A 23,937-nucleotide genomic window follows, 5' to 3' on the forward strand; every position below is an offset into this window, starting at 1 on the left:
TAATTTCAGCTCAAAACAGTGTAACATGTATTCTTCATTCTTTTTAGAATTCCTTACAGATCCATACCAGTATTTTACAGATTTCAATCCCTTCTTTTTCATCAACATCCAAGAACTCAGAAACTGTTGCCGAGAAAGTGAAAATGCAGCCTAGGCCAGACCTTGCAAGTGAAATGAGGTATTATTGTTTCCATGTATTTTTCAATCGTAAATCCAAATATTCTATGATGTTTAATGAGAGTAATGGTCTGTCAATTACTATGTTGTCAAGTCATTAAGTCAGTTAAACAGGCCTAGCATTCACTTGACTAGCTATAGCACACTAAGGTTATGTTCGTAAAGTGCATCGATTAAATCTTTTTCAGTAATCAAGCATTGGTCTAGTTGTTGCTTGTAGCAGCACTCATACTCAATACCAGCTGCTTCACAAGAAATGAACAGAAGGAGAGAAAAACTGATCTAATGTAACAAAGGACACAGGATCTTTATTTTTATCTAGGTTTACATCATCTAGGTCTGGCTGAGATAGTGTTGGCTGTGCTAGCACAAATGCATTCTTGATTATTTGCATTCAGACATTTTCCACAGTTGCTAAAGATTGTTGTAAGCTACCACCAAAACTGCAACGAAAGAACTGTCCGACTCTAACCTTGAGCTGTTAATGGAGCCCCAGAAGGAAACCCAAGAGGCATCTCAAAAGATTGAAGAAAGAGATACTCTTGCTGCCGTCCTTTGACATGAAGAAAAGAAAAATATTTCTTCAGTTACTCTTATGAGAGCCCTGCCTGAGATTTTAGGATTGCTAGGGTTTCTTCTTCCGAGTCCAAATCCCTGACTTTATCTAAATGAGTATCGTATACTAAGAATCCAGAGGTGAGGAAGGGAATTTTGTTGACTTAAAACCATCATCTATCTCAATGTGAAAAACCAGTGCAAGCACAAGTTAATGTGTGATTTTTTTCCAGTTTCAGTTAAGGAAAGCATTCTATCCAGAAGACCAGCTTTGCTTGGTTTCTGCTGTGACCTCATGCAGCTCTAGCCATCACCAGCAGGGATTTCATTTCTGTCCTGTCTTGAAAAAAAAACCCAAAACAAAGCACTACCTGCAACAAAATGCCCAGCGCTCTGGGTGACCCACAGGGAGCTAGTGACCTCTACTACTTGGTGCAGCTGCAGACCCTGCATGTGCTGTAACCTCTGCATTTATTTAAGCTGGATAGTGCAGTATTGTTATTGACTGACAGTGCGAGTTGTCTTTGCTGGAGTTCTTGAGCTCGCCTTTGTCCTTTGTCTTTTACAAGACTTGCTACTGTAGAGGAGAAAAGCTGCAATGTGTTAGTAACGTAACAGCTGAAGTGAAAACAGAATTAATGCAGGCTGAGATGATGGGATTTATGGATAAGCGAGGTATTTGCATAGGATCCCCAAATGCCTTATTTTTTTCGTATCTTTTTTTGTTTTTACAGTGAAGGAAAATCAGCAAGTTCCTCCCCAGAAACTCAGCTGCGTGATAGTCCAGTGTAAGTAACACAATAAAAAATGTTTGGGAAACATATTTATATGTGGTTGTAGACTTGAACACCCCCCCATCACCCCCCCATATTTTACATACACATGTGAATACGTCAACTAATTCTAGCCGAGACAATATTTAGTGGTGGTACTTTTCTTCTCATGTCCTATGTTTTTTTTGTGATCGCTATTTTCCAATGCTTTATCTGTGCACATGTGCGGTTAATTTCTTTTACATTGTGAAGCATCTCGAATCAGGTTGTAGGCTGTCAAGATACTTTTAAATTTACAGTATTTCATAGTGCATGTCCACATGATTTGCTTTTTTCCTTTTGATAGTGGGGGCAAAGATAATTACCTGACTACAAAGAGAAAATAATTTTAGCTTCTGCCACATAGCCATATTCCTGAGGGAAATCAGTGGGGCAATTTATGAACTTGAAGTTGAGACAAAGCGATTTGTTAGTAAGTAGCTTAAGTCAACAGGGCTTGTCTGCTACACAGTGTGAGGCCCAGCAGCTGGTTTTATTTTGAGTGACGTAGTGCCACGAGAATATTCCTGAAGCCAAATTCTACTCCTGTTAAGTTGGTATGAAGATAGATAATTTTGTAGAATTCAGTGGTTATTCTTAATTTATACCTGGTTGCAAGAAAAACTTTAAAGGTAATTTTGTTTTCAACCAGACTTAAGTGTTTTAGGCTGTAAATCCCACCAGAAGGTGGGGGATATCTGATCTGAAATGGAAAATGGAATTGAAGATAAAATACTAAAACACACGTGCTTGAAGTAATATGCTTGGCTCCTTTAAGGATTAAATTAGTCAGAAGCTTGTTGCTAAAAATACTGGTTTTCATAACTTTTGTTTATATCACTTCCTTTGTGATAACTTCTGCTTATGCTTCTGAGACTGTAACATTAAATATGAAGCCAAAAATATTCAAAGGTAGGCATCATGTCACTGAAGCATTAGCAGCAGTAATTACAATGTGGAGGTTCTTACAGTATCTCATCAGATTGCGTGGGCTCTGATTAGTGCATTGATTGCCTCAATTCAAAGTGTCTTTGTTTTCAGTTTATCTCATCATGTATGATAATGCTTTATTTAAAGCTGATTCCTGAGAGTGTATTTGTCTTACAAATTTAATTCCAGTAACTTAGCTTGGTTTTTATGTCGTCGTTTCAGAACTTCTTCGCTGCAGAAGTCCAGCAGTCTGAGCAGTTTGAGGAAGGAGACATCCGACGTGGTTGGTTTGGGCTCTTACTTCTTCTCATCCCTTTAGAAATAGGGGTGATGTATCTGTTGTGGCAGTGACCCCATGGACATCCAGTTGCCTTCTGAGAAATTCTGAGCCAGTAGGCCTCCTCATGTCATGTCTTAGCAATGGTCATACACATGTGACATCTTCTAGATGCCGTTAAAGGAGAAGATCTGTCCTTGAAAAAACAGGGCTTCTTTTTTTTTTTTTTTATTTTTTTTAATGAGACATTTACCTGAGACTCTCATGCTGTGTTTTTCCTCAGATAATGAGGTGGTTTTTTTTTTTAGTTGATATGCTTTTCTGATTTAAGGATGAGAAGAAAGTAAGTCCCACTACCACTCCTACCTGTATTTAAGGCAAATAATTTTGGAAGGCCATGTAATTAGTGCATTGTAAAATACAGTCTGGGGTGATTAGATGTTTAAAGTGGTCAGGAACAAAATACTGAACCTTTGGAACCTTTGTATTTCTGTTGATAGCTTCAGTTTAGGGCTCTTTAGAAGTGACCAAAAGCAGCTAGCCTCTAACAATGTCATCAAATCAGGGTAATTGCTCTGCTCTTTTTGACAGCCTAAACTGCTAAAAGCTCCTGAGTTCTCTGATACCTAAACTGCTGAGCTGTGCCTTACGGCTCAGGAGGGATGTTAACAGGACGGCAAATGTAACCAGAAATTGATGATGAAAGCTGGGGTTCATGGGTTAGGGTTCATTTGGCTAGCCAAGGGATATGGGGGCTGTGGATGTTTTATCTACTTGGCTTCTACCCTGTCTGATTCCTGCATTCGGTCCCCTCAGCCAGTTGTTCCCATTAGTGCCTTAACAGACTGCGTGTGGCTAATTATGTACGTGGCTAATCCTTTACAAAGCAGACTGAAGCAACGGTCGTGTCAATGCACTGACCTCAAAGAAAGCAAGACTTAATCTGTGTGAAATACAGCTCTGAAGAGCTTTATTTTGGGGGAAAAAAAGATAGACAGGGAAGCGTATTTCAGTGATAATTAAATTCAGAGTAACCATAATTAATTGAATACTGACTGTAAACCGTGACTTTTTAAATGTCTGTCTTAATCTTTCCCAAACAGGACAGAGACCTTGCACAGAAGTCAACAGAGGTAACGTGTGTGTGCGTGCTCATGCGTGTATGTAGAGAAACACAGACAGTGAGCAGGTTTTGAAAGACTCAGTTGTGTGAAATTGCAGCATGCAGTTCCGGAGGGGGAGTAGCAGACGTACAGACAAGATAGCAAGGAGTATATGATGGTTGTCACCATCACTTCAGTGTCAGGCTTATAGTGTCTCGCACGTTCTTGTCTTCTCACATGTGGATTATCTTTCAGTCTGGTTGAGCATAAGGTTGCCATCTAAGCTAATGTTTCCCCTACATATTCTACCACTAGATAATTAGCAAAGCTAACCATTAAGTATTTTACTGACTCTGTAATTACCTTTGATTAGTATCTCTTTAAAAACCTTTGGCTTTCCAAATTGTTTTCTGGGAGTAGCAGCTGTGTTCCTAAAGAGACTGTCATTCCAGAACAGTTGCCCCATGGTACGGCCAGCATTTCCATGCAACAGTTATTACCTGTAGGAAGATCTGATCAGAGACAACACACCTCAGTTACCACTTACAGGGTGAATGCTGTATCCATTCAGCAAAAGCCAAAGGATCACATTTGGACTGTGAATGTGTTTGTGTGAGACGGTGATACAACCAACAAGGTTAAAACTGGTGCTTTAAATTGGTTAACTGATGTGTCTGGTGTCTGTCCTGGCATTTGTACTCCTTACTTGATACTTAATTTCCTCTCAGCTTTGGCAGTGGACATAGTCAATTAATCCATTAATTCTGAAATTGCAACGCAGTGGTAGACCAAAGGGGCTGTCTGGCACTTGGCAGAGATCCAATACACTGTCCTTCTTTGCTTCCCACTGCGCTTACAGGTACTGGTGGGGGAGACAGAAACTCTGGAAAACTAGAAAAGTTCAAAACCCTCCAGGACTGTATTTTTACCTTTTCTATACCTATAAGACAGACTTGCAGAAACTGAGAAATATCTTAAAGAAGATAGGTTACTCTTAGAAGGTAGTGATAGTAATCCTGGTTCCTGAATGTGTTCAAATTAAGATCTTTATGTTTTTCTCTATGGCTTTTGCATTCTGTTTTCTTGTAGTAACACATGAGAGTGACTTTCCAGATTTTCTGTCAGCAGTCACTTTGCAGTCTCTCTCAAAAGGCCTTTTGCAATTCCCTGATATTGAATCTTTATTTCCCTAACTTGAGCAGGTTAAACCTCCTATGGAAAGTAATAGTTTTGCGACCCTTCCTCCAAAGTCTCCTTCTCATGGTGGCACAGGCGACGAGGATAGTTTTGGTACCCGTAAAGTCAGGTCTTCATTTGGACGAGGCTTTTTCAAGATAAAAAATAACAAGAGGACTGCGAGTGCCCCCAATCTGGGTACGTATTGTGCACCTGCTTGCAGATTCTGTGTATTTTGAACAAGGATCTTAACAACAGCTGGAGCTGTCTTAAGAAACAGGAAGGTCAGCCTTAGTCTCACTGTGACTTGGTGGCACTTTTCTCAGTAGAATGTTTGGAAAATATCAAACAGCAGCAAAAAAAATCCCAGAGAAAAAACTCACTGATGTGATGAAGTATTTGATCTGTTTCAGCCTCTGCTGTGATATCTCCCCTGGGATCTTGTAGTGAATTGCTGCTGTTTTGAAATGCTGGCTGTCTGGCAGGAGTTCACACATGGGATTTGTGGGCTTTTTTTTTCCCCTGGCTCAATCCTCAGTATATCTTTCATAAGATTTTCAGATGTATGGGAATGAGGCAGCAGCATTCAATCTTCCTCTTTATTTTATGTGTAAGCAGCCTTACAAAAGAGATTGTGACAACAGGAACAAGATTGATGAGTTATTCAAGCTCATGTTTATTTTTGGACCTGGGCAGGGGACGTGTTTTGGTGTTCTCATTTGATGATATTTGCACATGACAAAGAAATAAACAAAATGTTCTGCTTAATGGAGAAGTTTCTGTTGCCACCAGCTAAAATCCCACTTGCATTCACTGCCCTGCTATAGTGGTCTTTCCACTGTTCCAGTTCAAGCATCAAGTGAGTCAGTGCATCGGAGCTACTGCCATTCATCTGAAGTTTTTTTGCTTTCTGTTGCACAAGATTTAGGAATTTAGCTCTGTCTTTCAGAAGCCTGAAGGGGGAGAGCTTCTACTCTGTTGAGCTCTGTCTCCTGTTCTTTCTTACTCAAAGACAATCTTAGACTTTTGTTCAAAAGAAATAACATACTACACATTTATTGTACGTTGCCAATATTTTCCTGTGATGTATAGCATGGGAATTGCTAGCTTACTTGGAACAGATGTATAGTCTGTTCTGAGGGTTAGACTCTTTGCTTTGGTTTATTTCATGTGTGCTTGTTGTGTGATCATTTGCTTCATCCTGAAATTAATGTATCTAACAAAGTGGAGTACTTGTGGCTGTCATAAAGGATTGGAAGATGGGCCATCTAGATCAGGGTCTTGTGAATTTGAGTAAGTTATTTATGTTATCCAAATTTCAATGCTTCCATCTGTAAAGCTGGTGTCCAGATACTTTGCCACCTCACAGGAGCCCACGTGAATGACTTTCCCAGTGTGTCATGGAGCAAGTGACCTCCTGGCACCAAAGTGACTGCAGTGCTGTTTTACCCTCTCTACCATAGAGCTCTGGTGCATTTCTTTTTTGTGATAGCGGGGATTAACAGTGAAGTGAACCGATAATCCTAATCTCTGTGTGAATTGTGTTGTGTGTAACTTATGTGTCTCATATACCTCCCTCCTTTTGTCTTGTATTTTGTTGACTTAAGTTTTGAACTGTGTTTTACTTTGTCCCTTTGCGTGTTCTCTCCCGTTGTGCTGCGTGTGGTTATGTGCGTTGTTTGGATATCTGAAGATCGCAGTCGAAGTGCAAGTGCACCTACTTTAGGTATAGTAATCCTGCATGTCTGCCTGTACCAGCGCTGAGTTGTATCTGCTGCTAACAGCTGGTTATGGCCACACACTTTTAAAACAAGAACTAGACACCAGAGCTCTGCATCAAAACTCTTGCCCATCACTAAAAGGAGTTTTCATGTAACATCTGCCCTCTGCTAAAAGTCAGCTGTGCCATTTCTCAGTAACTGCTACTAATGAGAGAGATTGCGGGTTAATTTGCAGAGACCTTTGCCGTAACTTTGAGCACAAAGTTACCCACAGACCGAGGCAGCAGGTGAGAATCGGTGGTGTTTAAATACCAGAGGCACCCTTATGCTGGAGCTCCTGAGAGTTTAGAGGGTGGCGAAGCAGGGAATGAGGTATATTTCCCAGGCATTCACTTAGGGGTATTCTAGGGGGAAGGCTGCATAATTCCTATTTTAAGAAGTAGTTATATTTATTATATAATAAATTAATTAGAAATAATTGGGGCAGATGAGGATGGAGCCTTTTGTGTAGTGAAAACCAGTCCTGTGATGTGACCACTCCCTGGGTGGTTCTGGCCAGGGCAGGTAAGACCTGCAGGGTCCTGTCTTAGCAAGTGGAGCTGTGTCAGTCAGGGTGGTTGTACAGCCGCCCGGCGTGCCCCTTTTCTGACAAAGAGACCAAGTGCTCTAGGCTCTCTTGGTTTCCCGTGTGGCCCCTTCAATGTCAGGGTTGTGTCAGTGCACGAAGGGGAGCAAGGTACACGAAGCAAATGTTGCAATACCCGCAAATCTCTGCTACTAATGCACCCAACCTTGTCCTGGTATTCTCTCTCTAGAATGCTCTTTAAATGTGTTTTTTCTAAGCTAGCACTTTTTTGTATACAAGTAAAGCAGAAACCACAAATGCAAAAGCCTGGTTCAACGCTAGTGCTGTCTCTCACTAGCAGGATCCCTGTATTCAATAGCGATCAAACCGACGTGCCTGGAAATAGTGTTTTTTTGTGACCTTGTTGCCTCACTGCAAGGTTTAAAATCTAAAGCATTCGTGGAAAGTGAGACATGTTCAAATGTATTCTGGCTGAATCATCTAAACTTTGCCCAGCAGAAAGATACCCTGGCGAAGCTTGCAGTTTGTTGCTCTTCCTGGCACGTTGTGGCTGCCTCAGCGTTAGCCCTGTGGCCTGACATCACATGTCCCAGCAGTATATGCTCTACCTTGATTCACATAACTTGTTTGGTTTCATCCTGGAAGTCTGAGTGTCCATTTCAGAAACAAATGATGGTCCTCTAATTACACAGTCATGTTAAAGAGCAGTAAAAGTGGTTACAGGCCTGACTGTCAGCCTGCTGCAAGGCCGCCTTGCCACGGCTGCTTCCTCTGAACAGGCTCATGCTGGTCACTGTTCCCCAGCAAGTAAGCGGCATAAACTCCACGTGGCAGTTTTATTCAGCTATCTGGCACTTGCTGGCACATCTCTGCTTACGTAGCCTAGTAGGTACTGCAATTCTTTTAGTTTCCTTTTTAAATGGTCTTAAATTAGTTTTCTTCTTTGTTAGTTTAGCTTCTACTAAACAATCTTGTGACAACTTCCCTTTTACGGACAGGAGCCCTCGAGTTTGTTGTCATAGAAAAAAACAGCTACAGATAAAAGATTTAATGCATTTAGAGCGGGTGGTAATGTGGAGGGTCTCTAGTCAGAGATGCTTTGTGCATCCCTCAGAAGATCTAGTTCAGACAGAGCCTAAACTCCCTGGTGTTTCTCTGCAGAAGAACAAAATATTCCACGATTTGCAGAAGTGAGGGGAGAGGGCCCTGCTGCTCCTGGGGCTGGAGGAGTTGTTTGCTGCTGGAATTTCCTGGATGGGGAACTTATGGGATACTGCAGGTTATTAGGAAAGATGCCTGCAGGGCAATTATTTTTCTGTGCTTTGGGAACTCCTGGTTTGGTCCCCTGCCACAGCACCTAATTGTTCCTGGGCATCCGCATGCCTTGGCTCTGGGAAAGGACTGTTAGGAGCGCTCCCCGAGGAAGAGTAAACTTGGGATTTAATTTACTGATTGATTCACGAGGTGTTTTTTAGTCCACCTTGTATGCAAGGCACTTAACCAGTGCAGAGCATTGCCTTGGAGTGTTCCCAGTTAGGCCCATGAAGGAGGAGGAACACATGTTGTTTCTCCTGGTTTTTCCCATCCCTCTTTGCTCCATTTTCTTAACATGATGGCTCCCAATAATTTTAGCAAGAGTCGTTCCCGAGTTCAGGAGCATGTGAGGTCCTGTGCAAATGAGTCTTGACAGGGCTTTTGCTTTCTAATAGCTGAAACGGAGAAGGGATCTGCAGATCATTTGGATCTGGCTGGCTTGCCACCTCGGCCAAAAGAAATGGATAGTCTACAGATGACTCCACCTTCTCCAGATTCCAGGAAGAAGGCCAGAGGGATCAAGAAGTTATTTGGAAAGTAAGTAAAAGATGAGAAATTATTGTTCTCTGGAGCTGGGGGTTTGCTGGGAACACATCTTCCCTTTTTCCCCCTCCAGCCTGTGGCTCCATGGTTTACTGTCTCAAGAGCAGGAGCCAGTGTGGCATTTGAGGGAGCTAACAGCAGGTCACTGGGGGGTCGAGGAAGAGCTACAGACCCCACAGGAGATCTGACCTATATTGGTTGCAGTAGTAAAAGCATGCATTTTCCTTAGTCAAATGTGAATATGCTTTCTTCCTTAAAACTAGACTTAAACGAAGTCAGTCTACCACCTTCAACCCAGATGACATGTCCGAGACGGAGTTCAAAAGAGGAGGGACAAGAGCAACAGCGGGGCCACGACTGGGCTGGTCTCGAGACCTGGGGCAGTCTCACAAGTAAGACGTGTGGTGCAAAGTGTGCTGGTGCTTTGCCTTCCCGGCAGCTCCAGTGAAGCCCAGGGTTCAAAGGAGAAGCGCAGTGCCAAAATGAAATGTCCCCTCTCCTGGCAAACAGAAGCAGGGAAATGAAAGCCAATCCTTTGAGAAATGGTCTTTCCACGATTGAGGTTGGTTGTGTGGGGGTCCTGTTGCAAGTGGAGCGCTCCTTGCCCATGGCTTTGCCGGATTGTAGTTGTGAGGCTGTGCAAAACAGGGTGTGAGCCCTCATGTGGCAATGACAGATATTCCTCTGGTACGTTTCCTGTTGCATGTCTGGGAATTAAAGGCTAAAGTAAAAGACTTACTTCAGAGTAAAAGTCTTACTTCAGAGTTTTAGCCACCCTAGGCAGCAGAAGTGTTTTTTTTCAGTGGTATTAATAGACTGTGGTTATTGTGATAGTGGCAGGAGATCAGCAGCAATCAGCGCTTCATGGTGCTGACAGTTTAGACCTAGAGACACCCTCTGCCTCACGAGGCTCACCTAACCGCTGACTGTAATGCGCGTTCTTCCACAGAGATTTTCCCAAGTCCCACAAAATGAATTAGGCTTAGATTTTGATTTGATCGTTATGTATGAGAATAAATAAATTCAAGGCATGGGATTTATCAGTCTTTTTTTTTTCTGTAAAATCTTCTGTAGTGAGCTGGACATGCCATTTGCAAAGTGGACAAAGGAGCAGGTTTGCAACTGGCTCCAGGACCAAGGGCTAGGATCTTACATTAGTAACGGCAAACACTGGATACTGTCTGGGCAAACTCTTCTGCAGGCTTCTCAGCAGGATCTGGAAAAGGTGAGAAATACTGGAAACACTGCTTTCAGTTAAACGTTCAAAAAATTGCTATCTCTGTGCACATAAATAATGTCTGTAAGGTGCATCCATTAAAAAAAAAGATTAATTTTTAAAATTTTGTCATCTGCAGTAATGCCAGTTCTGTTTCTTTTTAATTGAAGTTTCATAGAAATGTAATGCTCTGTAATGAAACTAATAATTACAAAGATGTGGTTTAACTTCATTAAGCATGGACATATCAATGTGCTATGCCACTTTAAAAACAGCACACAAGAGTGCCCTATTATCTCATGGATTTGTAGATTCATTAGCACTTGTGTATGGTACAGTTATTTTATACCTGTGTGAGAAAGGTGTAAAAAGCTGCTGTTTTGGTCTGACTATATTTTTACGCAAAGAGGAATGAGGATTTGTTACACGCAAAGGTAATCCCTTTCTTTGTCTTAAAATCGTTATAGATTTGTTTACATCTTGTTTTCTAAAATGAGAAATGGTAAAAAAGTTGATTCAATCTATACAAATCCACCGTATTTGCTAACATTTGAATTTTCAGCTGTTAAAAATTACTGTTCTCACCAAAAGTAACCCTGTTTTCTCAATGAGGGAGTGAGCTAATTCAAAGTTGTGGTTATACTAAAACCAGAATAAGAAAAGTGCGATGCGGACACAGTGGCTTGTCATAATGTTATCAGAGGAGATGCTAACTAGCAAGCACTGGTGAAAGTGTCTGAGGGATTGGAGAGATCCTGGAATGGCTGCCTTTGCGACTAAATTAGGGAAGGTGTTATGCATTTGGAAGTATAGATAAATTTCAGTAATTCCTGGGACCTTCATGTGGTCTTAACTAAATCATTCTTTTAACCTTACCTGCCTGTGTGCGGTGTGACTGTCTGAAACCATTTGTAATTCAGCAGAGGGAGAAATAAAATGCAGTATTGTCTCTAGGTTTACTGCTTTCCTTCCTTTCACAGGAGCTTGGGATAAAGCACCCATTGCATCGGAAGAAGCTTCAGCTTGCCCTGCAGGCGCTTGGGTCTGAAGAGGAAAACAATCATGGAAAACTAGATTACCACTGGGTTACCAGTAAGATTTTATTACATGCTGAAGCAGCAACTTTTGCTAGGGGTTTCTAATCATAGCTAATTTGGGGCTCAAAGCCTGAGAAGAACACTAACTGGTGTGAGGTAACTTGGCTACCGCACTAACAGGAGTGTCTGTCTCTGCTGTAGGGTGGCTGGATGACATTGGCCTCCCCCAGTATAAGACCCAGTTTGATGAAGGAAAGGTGGACGGCCGGATGCTCCATTACATGACTGTGGTGAGTCTTTTCCTGACATCTTGTTTGTGTTCTTAGTTTCTCCCCACTTTAATGCATGCTGGTGTACATCCAGATAGCTCAGTGCAGACCAGGTGAGACTGGAGAGACCTGCTTTCACTGTGCCTACTGTTGCGACTGCAGAGATGTTAAATTCACTTAACACCCTCCTCCCTCTCCATCCAAGCTTCCGTCTTTCTCCTGCTCCCTTTGGGTCAATTTGTCAGCAGCAGCAAACTCTTTTTGCATCCTACAGCACCAGGATCCACGCCCTACCATGCACTTCTGCAAGCAGACTTCTCCCCTTCCTACATTCACCTCCTCTCAGCTGCCCCCAAGCCTTCCCCCTGCAGCAGCCGTAGCCCCAAACCACCCTCCTGCCCTTGCTGTAAGGGGGAAGCCAAGTAGCAGGTGATTCCGAGAGACAGCTGGCTGTGGCTGGAGGGGTAGTGCTTCCTCTTGGCCCTCCTATGCCAACCACCAATGGCCAAATCCCAGCTGGCCCCACGAGCAGCCCATTTTTGGAATGCAGAAAGGGGATCTGTGGCTACTTGGGCAGCTCATGTGTCACAGACAACCGTTCTCAGGTCCCTTATGGGCCCTTATTGGGGTCCAGTGTCCACAAGGAGCCGGAGAGCCAGATCATTTACAGCTTCCTAGAGCAGAAAGTTGACGCCTGTGTGGAGGTCGGCACACTGTCTGTGCGTTACCCGGGGCCTGTGTTGAAAGTTTTAAAAAGGAATGTAAAAGTACCAAGTGGTTGCTGTCTGCACATGTGAGTTTTGCACCGGATGACTGGATCTACTGGAAGGAAGCTAAAATTGGAGCTTACTCTTCTTTTCGCACCGTCACAGAGGCTACACCTATGCACATGTAGTGTACGAAAAGTACAGACTTCTCTCCAACAGCTAAACATCCCGTGTGTCTTGTGAGACTTTCTGACAATAATTTCAAAGCTGTGGAGTGGTTCATAAATTGGGTCTTCAGATTCTCTAGATAATTGCAGGGAGAAGGCTCATGGGGGTCACTACCTCTACCACTAAAAGGATAGGCCTGATACTACTACTCACTTGCAAATATTTCCTCTATTCTTTCCAACTTTAAAGATACTATTTTAAGGTGGAAGAGCAGACATAGTAAGCAAGAGCTCAGATTCATGCATGAGAAATGGGCAATCTTGTGCTTAATCATTGTGCCTGACACTGATATTCTCAGGCAGCGTTTGTAAGTACACTAAAGTATGCAAATTCTGTGGTCACAGCTCATGCAGCTGGGCCTTTGCTGTTCAGGTTGTTATTAATGAATAGAAGTAGGTGGAATTTTTTTCTTCGGTGAGCAAACATTCAGTCTGCTTATCTATTCATGTGGATGCTTAGGGGTGAAGAAAACCCAAGCAATTTTCTTTGAAGAAAATTGAAGTTTTAAGAGACAGCTTGTTTGAAAACAGGCTACATTTAATAGCTTTAGCATAATGTGTTTCAAAATGCTTAGCATCAGCGTCAGCTCCCCACCTTACTGCCAGTCAGGTGAAGCCAACCCAGCAGGTTTCCTTTGTGTAAGGTCTCAGGTAAGATGAGAATCAGACCTTTGTTCTTCTCTGGAGACACAAATGCAAACTGACCGTCGCCAATATTATTTCCTTCTGTGTAACAAAGAATATATCAATCACGCTGCTGTTCTCTCATGAGCCATGCCATGGGCAGAGTAAAAGTAGGCTTTTTATGCCACATTTGCATGTATTTTGTATAGTCTTTACATTAGAACCGGCAGGAAACCTAGGGTTGAGCTAACTTTCCTCCTGTAAGATAAGCACAGTGCAGTTCAGGAACTGCAACCACTGCCCAGGACTGACCTGCCTCAGCTACCTGACATGACTTTGCTGTTGAGTGTACTTTGGTCAAATGTCCTGCTTATGTAATGTGGTTTGGTGTTTATTTCCTTTATTTTTTTTAGGTTGGACATTAATATAAAAGTAAGGAGCAGTTTCTTTCTTCTGCTTCTTAAGTCTTGGACATCTGATGCCAGTAGGCTCCTTTGAGCTTGACCTTGTGTTGGGAAACTTTGCCACTGAATTACCTGGGTGCGGCTTGAATGCAGATAGGACGCAGCGTAGGCTGTATTGTAAGGGCACTTGTACTGTTCAACAGTCAGTCTTTTCTCTATTAAAAAAGAAATAAAAGTAATAGATGGACAGGGGAGGGATGTGTAGCGGGAGCTTTGTCTTTTAAACAAATATTCTTTCTGTTGCTTCCCTTTAATTGTAGATCAACTAGGGATATTTTTAGGCAGAGTTTAACCATCAAATTATAACAGCAGCTTCAGTGTAGATGATCAGCTGAATACAGCTATATGCAAGGTATGAAAAAAATACTTTTTTAAATCACATGAAGTTACCCTGACTTAGCAAACCACAGAATAGAAACTCTAATCTTAGAGTTTATTTGGGCAAGGGAAGAATTTAGTTTTAAATATACTAACAAAATAAAGTCCAGTGTTTGTAACACATAAGTAATGTTAAAACATATTAAGCCAGGTTAACCCTGGCACAAGGATGCATAAACTTACCTGTCAGCCAACTTGCACAAGCAGAGACTTTGAGACACTTGATGGCATAGTTAGGACTCAGTTACAAATGAAGAGCCTCCCTTAGCAGGAGCGCAAGTCTCACAGCCTGTGACCGCAGTTGCAGTGCACGGGAATTTTTTCTTTTGCAGTGCTCCTCTGGAGCGGCAGCAGCGAGCGAGCTGGGAGGTCTAGCCAGGCCTGTCACATATTCCTCCTTACAAGCTTTTCATGGCTCAGTTTTGAAATGCTAAATTTCTGGGGCTAGTCGTTGGAATGAAACCAGAGGTGGGCAAAATGTGACATCTTCTGCGTTGCTTGGTTTGCAGACCTGTCAGCAGGTCAAAGTGTTGGGTAGTACCAGCAGCCTTTTTTAAATCTGTGAGCTTCATCTATACCTTCTGTTTGCTTCGCCATTGTTCACCATATGTGTCCTGTGAGTTGAGCCCCCTTGGGTGCCAGAAGGCTCCGTCTCTCCCCTCCTCGGTGCCCTGAAGGAGCCCTGAATACGAGAAGGAGAAGAGGGAACTTTAATGGAGCCAAAGCAAAACTCCTGCTTGCTACTGTAGTCATGAAGGGGGGAACTCATCTCTCCTGGCTCTTGACATCTGAAAGCTACCTGTCCAGCCGAAGGCACTCGTCTCTGCACTGTAGTCTGCGCAGACAGAGGGGCGCTGTGAGGCTCTGTCTTGTTCCTTGGCGTGGCACGAATTGTTGTAAGAGATGCCTGACACTTTCCATGGACACTAGTGGGAGCCTAAAAAATTGGTCTGTGTGTGGTGTAAAATATGTGCCCCGTGAAATGAATGTTTCAGTAAAAACACATTGAGAGGATTGAGCTTTTGGAGAAAGAGCCGTCTGCTTTTGTTAGTATCACCAATGCGTTGCAGGGAAGAGTGTGGCTGTGCCTTTGCAGGCTCTTGCCCTGTGGTGTGTGAGAAGTGGCTCATCCCATGCCGGAAATCGTGTGGCGTAAAGGCACAGCCACGTTGCCTCAAGGTGCCTTGTCACAGAGACAACCTTCAGACTGCCCATGCATCCAGTGTGCTCCCTTGGCACGTGTGAGAGGGAACTGGTGCTCCTGGCCAACCTGCCCTCCTTCTCTCAAACCGTAGCATGTGCCTGCGCAAGGTAGGAGCTACATGGTGATGGTGAGCTGGGGCCAAGGAGACTTAAGGTGAGCCTCTCTGCGGACTGGGTATGGTCACCCTTTCCATCATTCCATCGCTTGTGGCAACCATTTTGAAAAACATTGATCATTTGCAGCTGTGGGAGGCCAACCTGACACACCCTTGTATTTTATTTCTTCCTTCTGTTGTTTTTGTTTTTGTTTTTTTTTTCATTCTAACCATACAGAATCCCTCAATTTTCAGGGTACTTAATTGTTTTCAGGGTACTTCATTGTTTTCAGTTAAACTTTTAGTTGAACGTTTGTGGTATTAAAACTTTTGACAGGTTTAAATGCAAATGCTAGGTGAGTCTGATACACTGTATTTGGAAAGCTGTCCTGGCTCTAATCAGATCACTGAGGATGTGTCATCTCACCCTCTCCCTTTTCTGTTACCCCAGGTTTCTTGTACTAAGCTCTGTATCCTGTGTGAAGAACATCACCCAGGAGCTTGTACAGAGCAACATGGGAAGCTTTTATTTTGGGACAGATGGTTTGACGTTAATCACGAGTCTCACATATTAAAATCTTACCCCAGAACGTGTCAAATGTGCCATTTTAAGCCAGGGTCCAAAGCAGTCCAGTTGGGTGCTGGTTCCACCAATAAGCGCGTTTATGTTTATTAACTCTCCCTTTGTCCTTGACAGGATGACTTGCTGTCCTTGAAAGTTGTCAGTGTCCTCCACCACCTCAGCATCAAAAGAGCCATTCAGGTTTTGAGAATCAATAACTTCGAGCCCAACTGTCTGCGCAGGAGGCCATCTGATGAGGTACTGCTTTAAATTAAAATTCTGAAGAGGAATCCTATAGAGTTTTTCCCTCATGTTTCTAATTATTCTTGCTCTGTCCTCTTCTCCTTTCTCCTTCTTCCTATTTAATTCTATTTCATTTGGGGGTTTCCTTTTTCTTATGTTGTTCTTCCACCTCCCATGTCCTGCCATCACTACCTGGAACACCAGTTTCTGTCCTCCGCTTGCCTTGGACCCGAACTCGTGTCCCCTTGCCAAATCTCCTGTTCCTCTTCCTAGCCAACAGCTGGCTGGTTTGGCTTAGTCTCTGATGTGCTGTCTGGAATGTAAATCATCTTGAACTCAGTGCACTGTTGCCATGAGTCTTGTGTAACTCTCTGGAAAATTGATGGCTGTTGTCAAAATTTTCAGTGTAAAAGGAGTTTGGCCTTGTTACCAGAGGGGAGGCTGCCATCAGTTTGTTTTGGAAGCAGTGTATGCTGGATAGGGCAATGGATGATAAAGCAGCCCAGACTCTTGGATTTAGATTCATGATGTCTACAAGAAAAGCACAGCGGCTCATGGATTTAACTAAATTTTCAGTTCTACTGGTAGAAATTGCAAGTAGTATTAGTGCACAGCAGGACAATCAAATGGCATGAAGCATAATGCAGATCTACCCAGTGTCCAGACCCATCTCCGCATTGGTATTGCTGCAAGACAGCAATCCAAAATGAGGTTGTTTTTTTTTCTCAAGTGCAAAGTGAGCTTGCATTCATTAAGGGCAGGAGAGGTTTGTTTCAGTAAAGACTGGGGTTGGGACAGCTGAGTTGGGAATTCTCCTTAACTGCCCGTTCCTCCTGTTCACAGAATAATGTCACACCTTCTGAGGTCACCCAGTGGACCAATCATCGTGTGATGGAGTGGTTACGCTCTGTTGATCTGGCAGAGTATGCTCCTAATCTGCGGGGGAGTGGTGTGCATGGAGGACTGATGGTAAGGTTTTAGGCTGGTTTATCTCGCTTCATTAAAAAAAAAAAAAAGTCTGAGAATTGCTAGAGCAAAGTTCTGCATTATCTTTGCTGCACACACCTTATCTTTTTATTCTGCTTACTAAGAAGTCACTATCAAAATTTATTACCCTGTGGTTTAAAGGACACGAATGTCTTGGCAGAATTAGTGTGGATGGTAACGGCTTTGATTATCTGTATTCCCCTCACAACTTAATTTAGGTCTGGCATTGTTCACCTCCTGTCCTACAGTGGTCTACGTGGCTATGATGCTGTTAAACAGGTGCCATCTTCCTTCCTAGATCTGGATATGTTCTTATTTTGTAAGGAAGGCTTGTTACTTTTGTAACATTTAGGATTTCAGTGTCAGGCAAGGATTGGTTTTAATTGCTCTAGCATCAGATACTCCAGGCGAGAGACTTCTACTTGCAGAAGTTTGTTGTGGTGATTAAGACGTATATCCTTGCTCCAAACATTTTATGTCTGTTTACTTTCCATTATTCCTCTGCTTACCTTTGCTAGAATTAGAGAGGCAAGTGGGTAAATGTTTTGTGGCAGTTTCACACATTACGTGAGTTAAGGGTGCCTTTATCTGTTCCTTTCTTCTTACCTGCCAATGTTTTTCTATTCATAACTCAAGGAGGAAAGCCTGGAGGTAGCATTTTATGAATCCTTTAACTAGTTAACTCTCTGGTCTCCCTCTTTGTTGTGTGTTTCCTCTAAAATACAAACAAAAACCCCAAAGCAGCCTTAGGAAGTGACCAAGACAGGCGTGCCTGTTGGTGTCCTTGAGACCTTCTCAGGCAAGTATTGGCTTCAGCTGGATTCTCTGTGATTTAATTAATAGGTTTTGGAGCCTCGTTTCAATGTAGAAACCATGGCACAGTTGCTGAACATCCCACCAAACAAGACACTACTGAGACGGCACTTGGCAACTCATTTCAACCTCCTCATTGGGCAGGAGGCCCAGCAGCAGAAACGTGAGGCCATGGAGTCCCCAGACTACGTTCTCTTAACAGCAACTGCCAAAGTAAAGGTAGATCACTTGTTCTGAGTCAGTGTGTGAGCTCTCAGGCAAACCTTTTGATGTCCTGTGTGCTGGTTTTATCCATGTTTGGAGGGCAGTTCAGTAAGGTCTGAGAAAAAGACCTGGCTGCTAATGAAAGCAGCATGAGGGCAGGGCTCAGCAGATCTGGTTTGACACTTGTATCTACCACGAATGCACCACATCTCAGCCTCTCCTATGCACAGACAAGAAGTAGCGCTCCCGTGTGTTGTCCTTCTGTCTGTACTGTATGTTTGGGAGGGAGAATGTCTCTTACTGTTTATATGCTCATGGTTTAATGCAGTGGGGTTCTGGTCTCATTTGAGGTCCTTTAAATGGTGACGTCTTAACAGCGGTAAAATGAGGGGACACGTCTTGTTCTTTCAGATGCAATTATTGTGAAATACAGCTGTTCAGGAGATCTTTGTTTGGGAGAGCAGTGGGGTTTTGACTGTCATTGAAACACAAATGCAAGAGTAAGAGATCTGTCAACTCTGCTGACTCTCTGACTTCTTGTCAATTTTCTCTCCGCTTGTAAGCCAAAGAAACTTGCCTTCAGCAATTTTGGGAGCCTGAGGAAGAAGAAGCAAGATGATGTGGAAGAGTATGTGTGTCCTATGGAGCTGGGACGGGCATCTGGAAGTGGGTCGAAGAAGGGTTTTAAGCCTGGCCTGGATATCCGAGTGTATGACGATGACGATTTGGACAGACTGGAGCAGGTAAGCCAGTTCTAGCCGTTTGGAGTCCTTGACTGTGCTGTCAGGTGTGGTGGGAAAAACCTTCCTTTTCCTGGGGAAACCTTCCCTTTGCTTTGGCCCCTGAAGGTCCTAACTTCTTGCAGTCACTCAGCATTACTAACAAATGTGTGTCTCAGCCCAGGAAGGTTCAAGCTGTGTGAATGCAGTCCCTTTAGGACCTACTCTGGCGTAACTGTCCTTTTCTCTCCCGACAGGACACAGACCTCCTTTGCTCTGACCATGTGGGGCGTAATCAAGCAGTTACATTATTTGCTGCACTTAATTGTCGCTCTGTCGTGGCGTACGATGAATTTATTATTCATTCAGTATTCATTGTCTCTTTTTTTGTAGATGGAAGATTCAGAAGGGACAGTGAGGCAAATAGGAGCATTTTCTGAAGGCATCAACAACTTGACAGTAAGGCTTAAAAGTGGGGTCTGTGGAATAAGATCTCTTGTTTCTGTCAGATAGGTATAAACGCCGTGGCAGTTGCTAGTATTAAATAGCGATGCTATTTAATAGCGATGTTATTTAATACAAATGTACTAAGTACAACTTTTCGTTGCTCTTACTGGCTCTGTCAAGCAGCTGAGTTTTGTCATTTTGGGGGCAATTACTTTGATTGATTTCAGTGCATAGCAGGACCTAATCTTTGGAGAGATTGAAGTGCCACTGGTCTTTGAGGGCTGAAGTATATAAAATAGCAGGCAAATTATAGGAATAGCGAAGCCTCATCAGAACTAGGAGTCAGTTGAGGTCCTTTGGTTTTTGTTACTGGCTGAGGACAATACCTTTCATCCTGCTGGGGAGGTTCCCCCAGCTGGGAGTGGTGGCCCATGTTCGCCAGCCCTCTTTGGTGACTCCCCCCATCCAGAGAGGGCAGAGGACACAGCACCCCGCTCTAAGCTGGCAGGTTGCCCTTGGGTGGTGGGTCACCAGCTGAGGGTGGTGGTGCGTTTTCTTGGTGGAAGCCCAGCCCCAGCCTGCGCTCACACAGCCGTTTGGGCTAGCAGAAGGGGGACGGAGCTGTAAACTGGTCAGGAACCAGTGCAGGTGAAAAATGTCCTCAGCAGAACGAAGCAGCAGCTGGCAGGGCTGATGATGGTGTTTGCTGCCAGACACAGGACTGGACCATCCCAAGGGCTTGGTTTTAGTTGTGAGGGCCCAAACCTTGACTCTTTCCTCTTTTCCTTTCTAGCACATGTTGAAAGAAGATGAAATGTTTAAAGACTTTGCAACTCGCTCTCCTAGCACCAGTATAACAGATGAGGACTCCAACGTGTGACAGTAACCACCAGGCACTGACAGTGGCTCGCTTTCCAATTGCAAGAAATGTCACCGTTATACGTGATGGGCAGCAGATCATGTACATCACATTGCTCTTGCTTCTGTTTGTTAGAAGTAATATCGGGGGTGGAGAATTTAAAAAAAATAAACAAAAAACGGTGCCTACTCTAAAGTTGCCATAAGAAACACCCAGACACTGGTGAATGGTAATTGTTTTTACTATATTTAATGTACAAACTGGTGATATGTTTGAGTGTTGCATTTAAGTTTATGTGATACCATAGTGCTCCTTTTGCTTATTCACAGCCTCAGATGATCCTTTATACTGTTTCAAAATAACAGAAGATGTGAGGTAGAAGTATGGCGTCTGTAGATATTGTGCATCAGCTTTCTCTAGGCTCTCAGCTGAAAATAAGATGTTACTGCTCTTTTCCAAGTGCGTTTGTTCAGCGCAAATACCAGTTCTGCCCTTCCTACGGTATCCCATGTAGGATATTAGTCATCCATGCCCTGCATAAACTCCCCAGTAGCTGTTGACTGTTGCTCTTATTTTTATACTGTTTTATAAAAAAAAAAAAAAAAAGAAAAAGGAAAAAATATATGAAGTACATAAAAAAGCAAAAGTATAAATTTCATGAGAGAAAGTGGAAAGTTCAAGGTATGAGGGAAGGGGAGAGGGTTGTAAAAAGATTATACCAGTTTGCATACCAGCTGGTTACTGGGAAAGGCAGGCTGACCTTTGGAACCGTTTGCTTTCGTTGCTTTTTACTAAGTGCACAGTTTAATGATCTTCCATTTGGGATGAAACAATTATAAAGCATGTTTCTTCTAGCAGTGGCTCGTGTGGAAACTGCACATTTTAAAATGTCGTCTTTCTTGTTCCCAGCAGCAGTAGTTATAGCATTCAAACAAGGTTATTAACACTTCTGTGACTTAAAAAATTTTCTTAAAGTTGAGAGTCCTCCCTGCATATGGAAGGGATATTTCTGTGCTGTGACTAACGTAAAGATGGTGTAGTTGCAAAAAAAATTAAAGTTATATAGAGAAATGTATAGGAAATATATTATTTCATAATATTAAACCTAAGGTGGGATTTTTCCTCAAAAATTCAAATATGAAACATGTTGTTAGCATTTTATCTTCTTAAAGCATAGCTCCTCTCTTTTTGAAGATTGTCAGATTTTAATAATCCTAACTAGCCAGTGGAAATCTTTTGTCAGCCTTTCGGTATTGCAAGGTGTCCTAGCCAAAAGCAAGCAAAAAAAAAAAAAAAAAAAGTAACTGTTTATTACAGTGGTCATTCGTATGGTGTTGAACGTTGCATGTATTTTAGCACAATGGCATGAAGCTCCTTTGCTTTGTAAAGGCAAAAACAGTCCGGCTGGAATCGTTCTTGGCGGTGGTGTGTTGCTTTACCAAGCGTTTGTCACTCGTTTCATCGCTCTCCTTGCTGGAAGTGAGACCATCGCTGACCCATTGCTGGTGCGGTGCAAGGGATGTTAGATCTGTGCTGACTTTGTGGGTATTTCTGAAACACCATTGCCAAAGTCAGTGAAAGGAAGAAGGGTTCTTTCAGGGGCTTCCAGGGAGCTCTCATCAGATGTTGGGGCAGACTGGAGACATATTCTAGCTTTATATTGTTGTAACTGATACGCTATTACCAGCCTGGTTCTTTGAAGGATGCACAGCGTAGGCTATTATTTATATACCAAGATGAAAAATTTGATGTGGACTGATTGTGTTATACGCAAAATCAAGCACTGCCATTTTCTCTTTAGTAACTGGAGCCGGGCAGACAGTCCATAACGTATACGTAAAATAGCTTGTGCTGCTTACCTTTGTCTACCAACAGATCACAACTGATGCTTTATTCAAAACTCCTGACTCAGTCACGTCCACAAATAATTTGCCCTCTGTTGTTCCTTCCTCTGCAGTCTTGGGGGCGTTTGAGCTATTTCACTCGAGCAGAAATACCACATTATGTGACGCCTGCCATCAGCTTTAGGGTGCAGATGCTTGGGGTGTGAATTCAGGGCTCGCTTTCTGTGAATGCTCTGCAAGGTGGTTGTTGTTTACAGGTAAGTTGGGCGTAAGACCCTGCTCTCCCAAATGCTGCAGCACTGGGAAGACGCGGTGCAGGCTTCTGAAGAGCGGTGTTCCTACGGATTTGCTCTCACTAGACACTGGCTAGTGAACGTAATGACTGGATGGTCACGGGGAGTGGGGGGGAAGGGGGCTAGTGACGCATCATGATGTGCTGAAATAGGCAGATGCTCTCCAGTTTCTATTCAGTCAAGTGCTATTAGCAAGCGTATCAACAGTTTATTTCAAGTCCAGTGTTAAGTACTGTTCTGCTCCGAACAACCCTTTTCCTGCGTTTGCTGGTCAGAAACCAGGTCATCCCTTCGAAGCTGCCTGTCATCGGAACCTTGGTTATTTTATGGGGGTGGAATAGGAGAGCAAGTGATAAAGTCAGAAAGTTTATCTGCACATGTGCACACAATTGATACCGTTGGGGTATTTTAACTTGTGCATGTTTGGAGAGGGCAACATAGCTGCTGTGTACTGCCATGTAAAATCCAATAAACTCTGTGGAAAATGCCAAGTGTTTCTGGAAGCTGGTTCTTTTTTAATGTATCCTCTTTTTTTCATTTTCCTAGAAAGCTCGTTTTCTTCTATTCAAAAGACAAAGGAGGGAGAAGGGGTAAAATCACACATTTTTGGTGGCATCGTTAGTTCGTTTGTCTGCAGAAAGACTGAGCTAACAGTTAAGAAATCAGCTATCGCAAGTGTTTCTACTTATTTCTGGGGTCTAGATTTGAGCTGTCTTGGGTTGTTCAGTATGGTCTGATGAGAAAGCGCTTCCCTGTTGCTTGGTGTATGCTCCTCGGTGAGTCCTCTCAGGGTGCCAAAGGAAGGACCAACTCTGGCCCTTCTTGCTGCAAGGGGCAACCATCTCTCTCGTCCCGGGGGTCGTCCCCCTCCCCGTGCCCTCGCAGCCTTTAGCAGTCCCAGGAGCTGCACCTGCTTTGCCAACAGGAGTTGCACTTCCCCATGCTACATTTTGTTGCTGGGGTGCAGGTACAAATGATCAATGTTTTGCCCAGTGTAGCCCAGGTAACAGATTGGAGGATGTAGAACCCCTGTCTATCTCATGACCATCATTTCTGTGGTTTTTGTTCACCAGATCAACATTTAGGTGGGAACACATGGGATGAACACTTTCAAGTATAATAAAGTTTGTTGGCTATTTGTTTACAGTGATAAGGAAAAGATAGATGGATATCAAATGAGACCTTATGGAGACTAAACCCAGCTTTTTTCTATTTGCTTAAATCACATATATGCTTAGGAATGGAGGAGTAATCTGGAATAACCTCTGGAATTACTCTTCTGATTCCCATCCAGTAGGTATTGTTGTATCCTGGCTTTCCCTTTAGGAAAGAACTTGCACTTATCCTACCTGCGTGCTTTTTATACCTTGCACGGCTTTGTTCTTGTGAATCCTTAGTGTTTTGGCGCTTTTGTTTGCAGCAAGAGCTTTTCCTGCTGAGCCTCTTTATCTTCCTCCCATCTGAGGACAGTGCTCTTTGAGGCAGCTGAGAAGAAAAACCTTCTGATTTGCCAGTAGATGTAGAGCAGTGGTCAGCAAGGAGAGCGTATTAG

General features: G+C 43.1%; 1 protein-coding gene across 12 annotated transcripts in view; it reads left to right on the top strand.

The window, feature by feature from the left end:
• PPFIBP1 (PPFIB scaffold protein 1) overlaps nucleotides 1-22,876 on the top strand; it is a 118,054-nt gene extending 95,178 nt beyond the window's left edge. For 8 of the 12 annotated variants that reach the window (XM_086757131.1, XM_086757149.1, XM_086757167.1 and 5 more), the window contains 17 exons: nucleotides 48-178; nucleotides 1,467-1,520; nucleotides 2,697-2,757; nucleotides 3,855-3,884; nucleotides 5,057-5,228; nucleotides 6,724-6,756; nucleotides 9,047-9,188; nucleotides 9,458-9,586; nucleotides 10,269-10,419; nucleotides 11,391-11,502; nucleotides 11,649-11,737; nucleotides 16,112-16,234; nucleotides 17,063-17,188; nucleotides 18,050-18,238; nucleotides 18,787-18,966; nucleotides 19,336-19,401; nucleotides 20,183-22,876. In XM_086757131.1, coding sequence (XP_086613257.1) covers nucleotides 48-178; nucleotides 1,467-1,520; nucleotides 2,697-2,757; nucleotides 3,855-3,884; nucleotides 5,057-5,228; nucleotides 6,724-6,756; nucleotides 9,047-9,188; nucleotides 9,458-9,586; nucleotides 10,269-10,419; nucleotides 11,391-11,502; nucleotides 11,649-11,737; nucleotides 16,112-16,234; nucleotides 17,063-17,188; nucleotides 18,050-18,238; nucleotides 18,787-18,966; nucleotides 19,336-19,401; nucleotides 20,183-20,269 — 1,875 coding nt within the window. In that variant the 3' untranslated portion in view covers nucleotides 20,270-22,876. The remainder of the gene's footprint in view (nucleotides 1-47; nucleotides 179-1,466; nucleotides 1,521-2,696; nucleotides 2,758-3,854; nucleotides 3,885-5,056; nucleotides 5,229-6,723; nucleotides 6,757-9,046; nucleotides 9,189-9,457; nucleotides 9,587-10,268; nucleotides 10,420-11,390; nucleotides 11,503-11,648; nucleotides 11,738-16,111; nucleotides 16,235-17,062; nucleotides 17,189-18,049; nucleotides 18,239-18,786; nucleotides 18,967-19,335; nucleotides 19,402-20,182) is intronic. The other 4 variants (XM_086757159.1, XM_086757218.1, XM_086757226.1 and 1 more) reach the window with 1 other exon arrangement.
• The last annotated feature ends 1,061 nt before the right edge of the window (nucleotides 22,877-23,937 follow it).

This window comes from Chlamydotis macqueenii, chromosome 1, assembly GCF_036417535.1.
Source record: "Chlamydotis macqueenii isolate bChlMac1 chromosome 1, bChlMac1.mat, whole genome shotgun sequence".
Lineage (NCBI taxonomy): Eukaryota > Metazoa > Chordata > Aves > Otidiformes > Otididae > Chlamydotis > Chlamydotis macqueenii.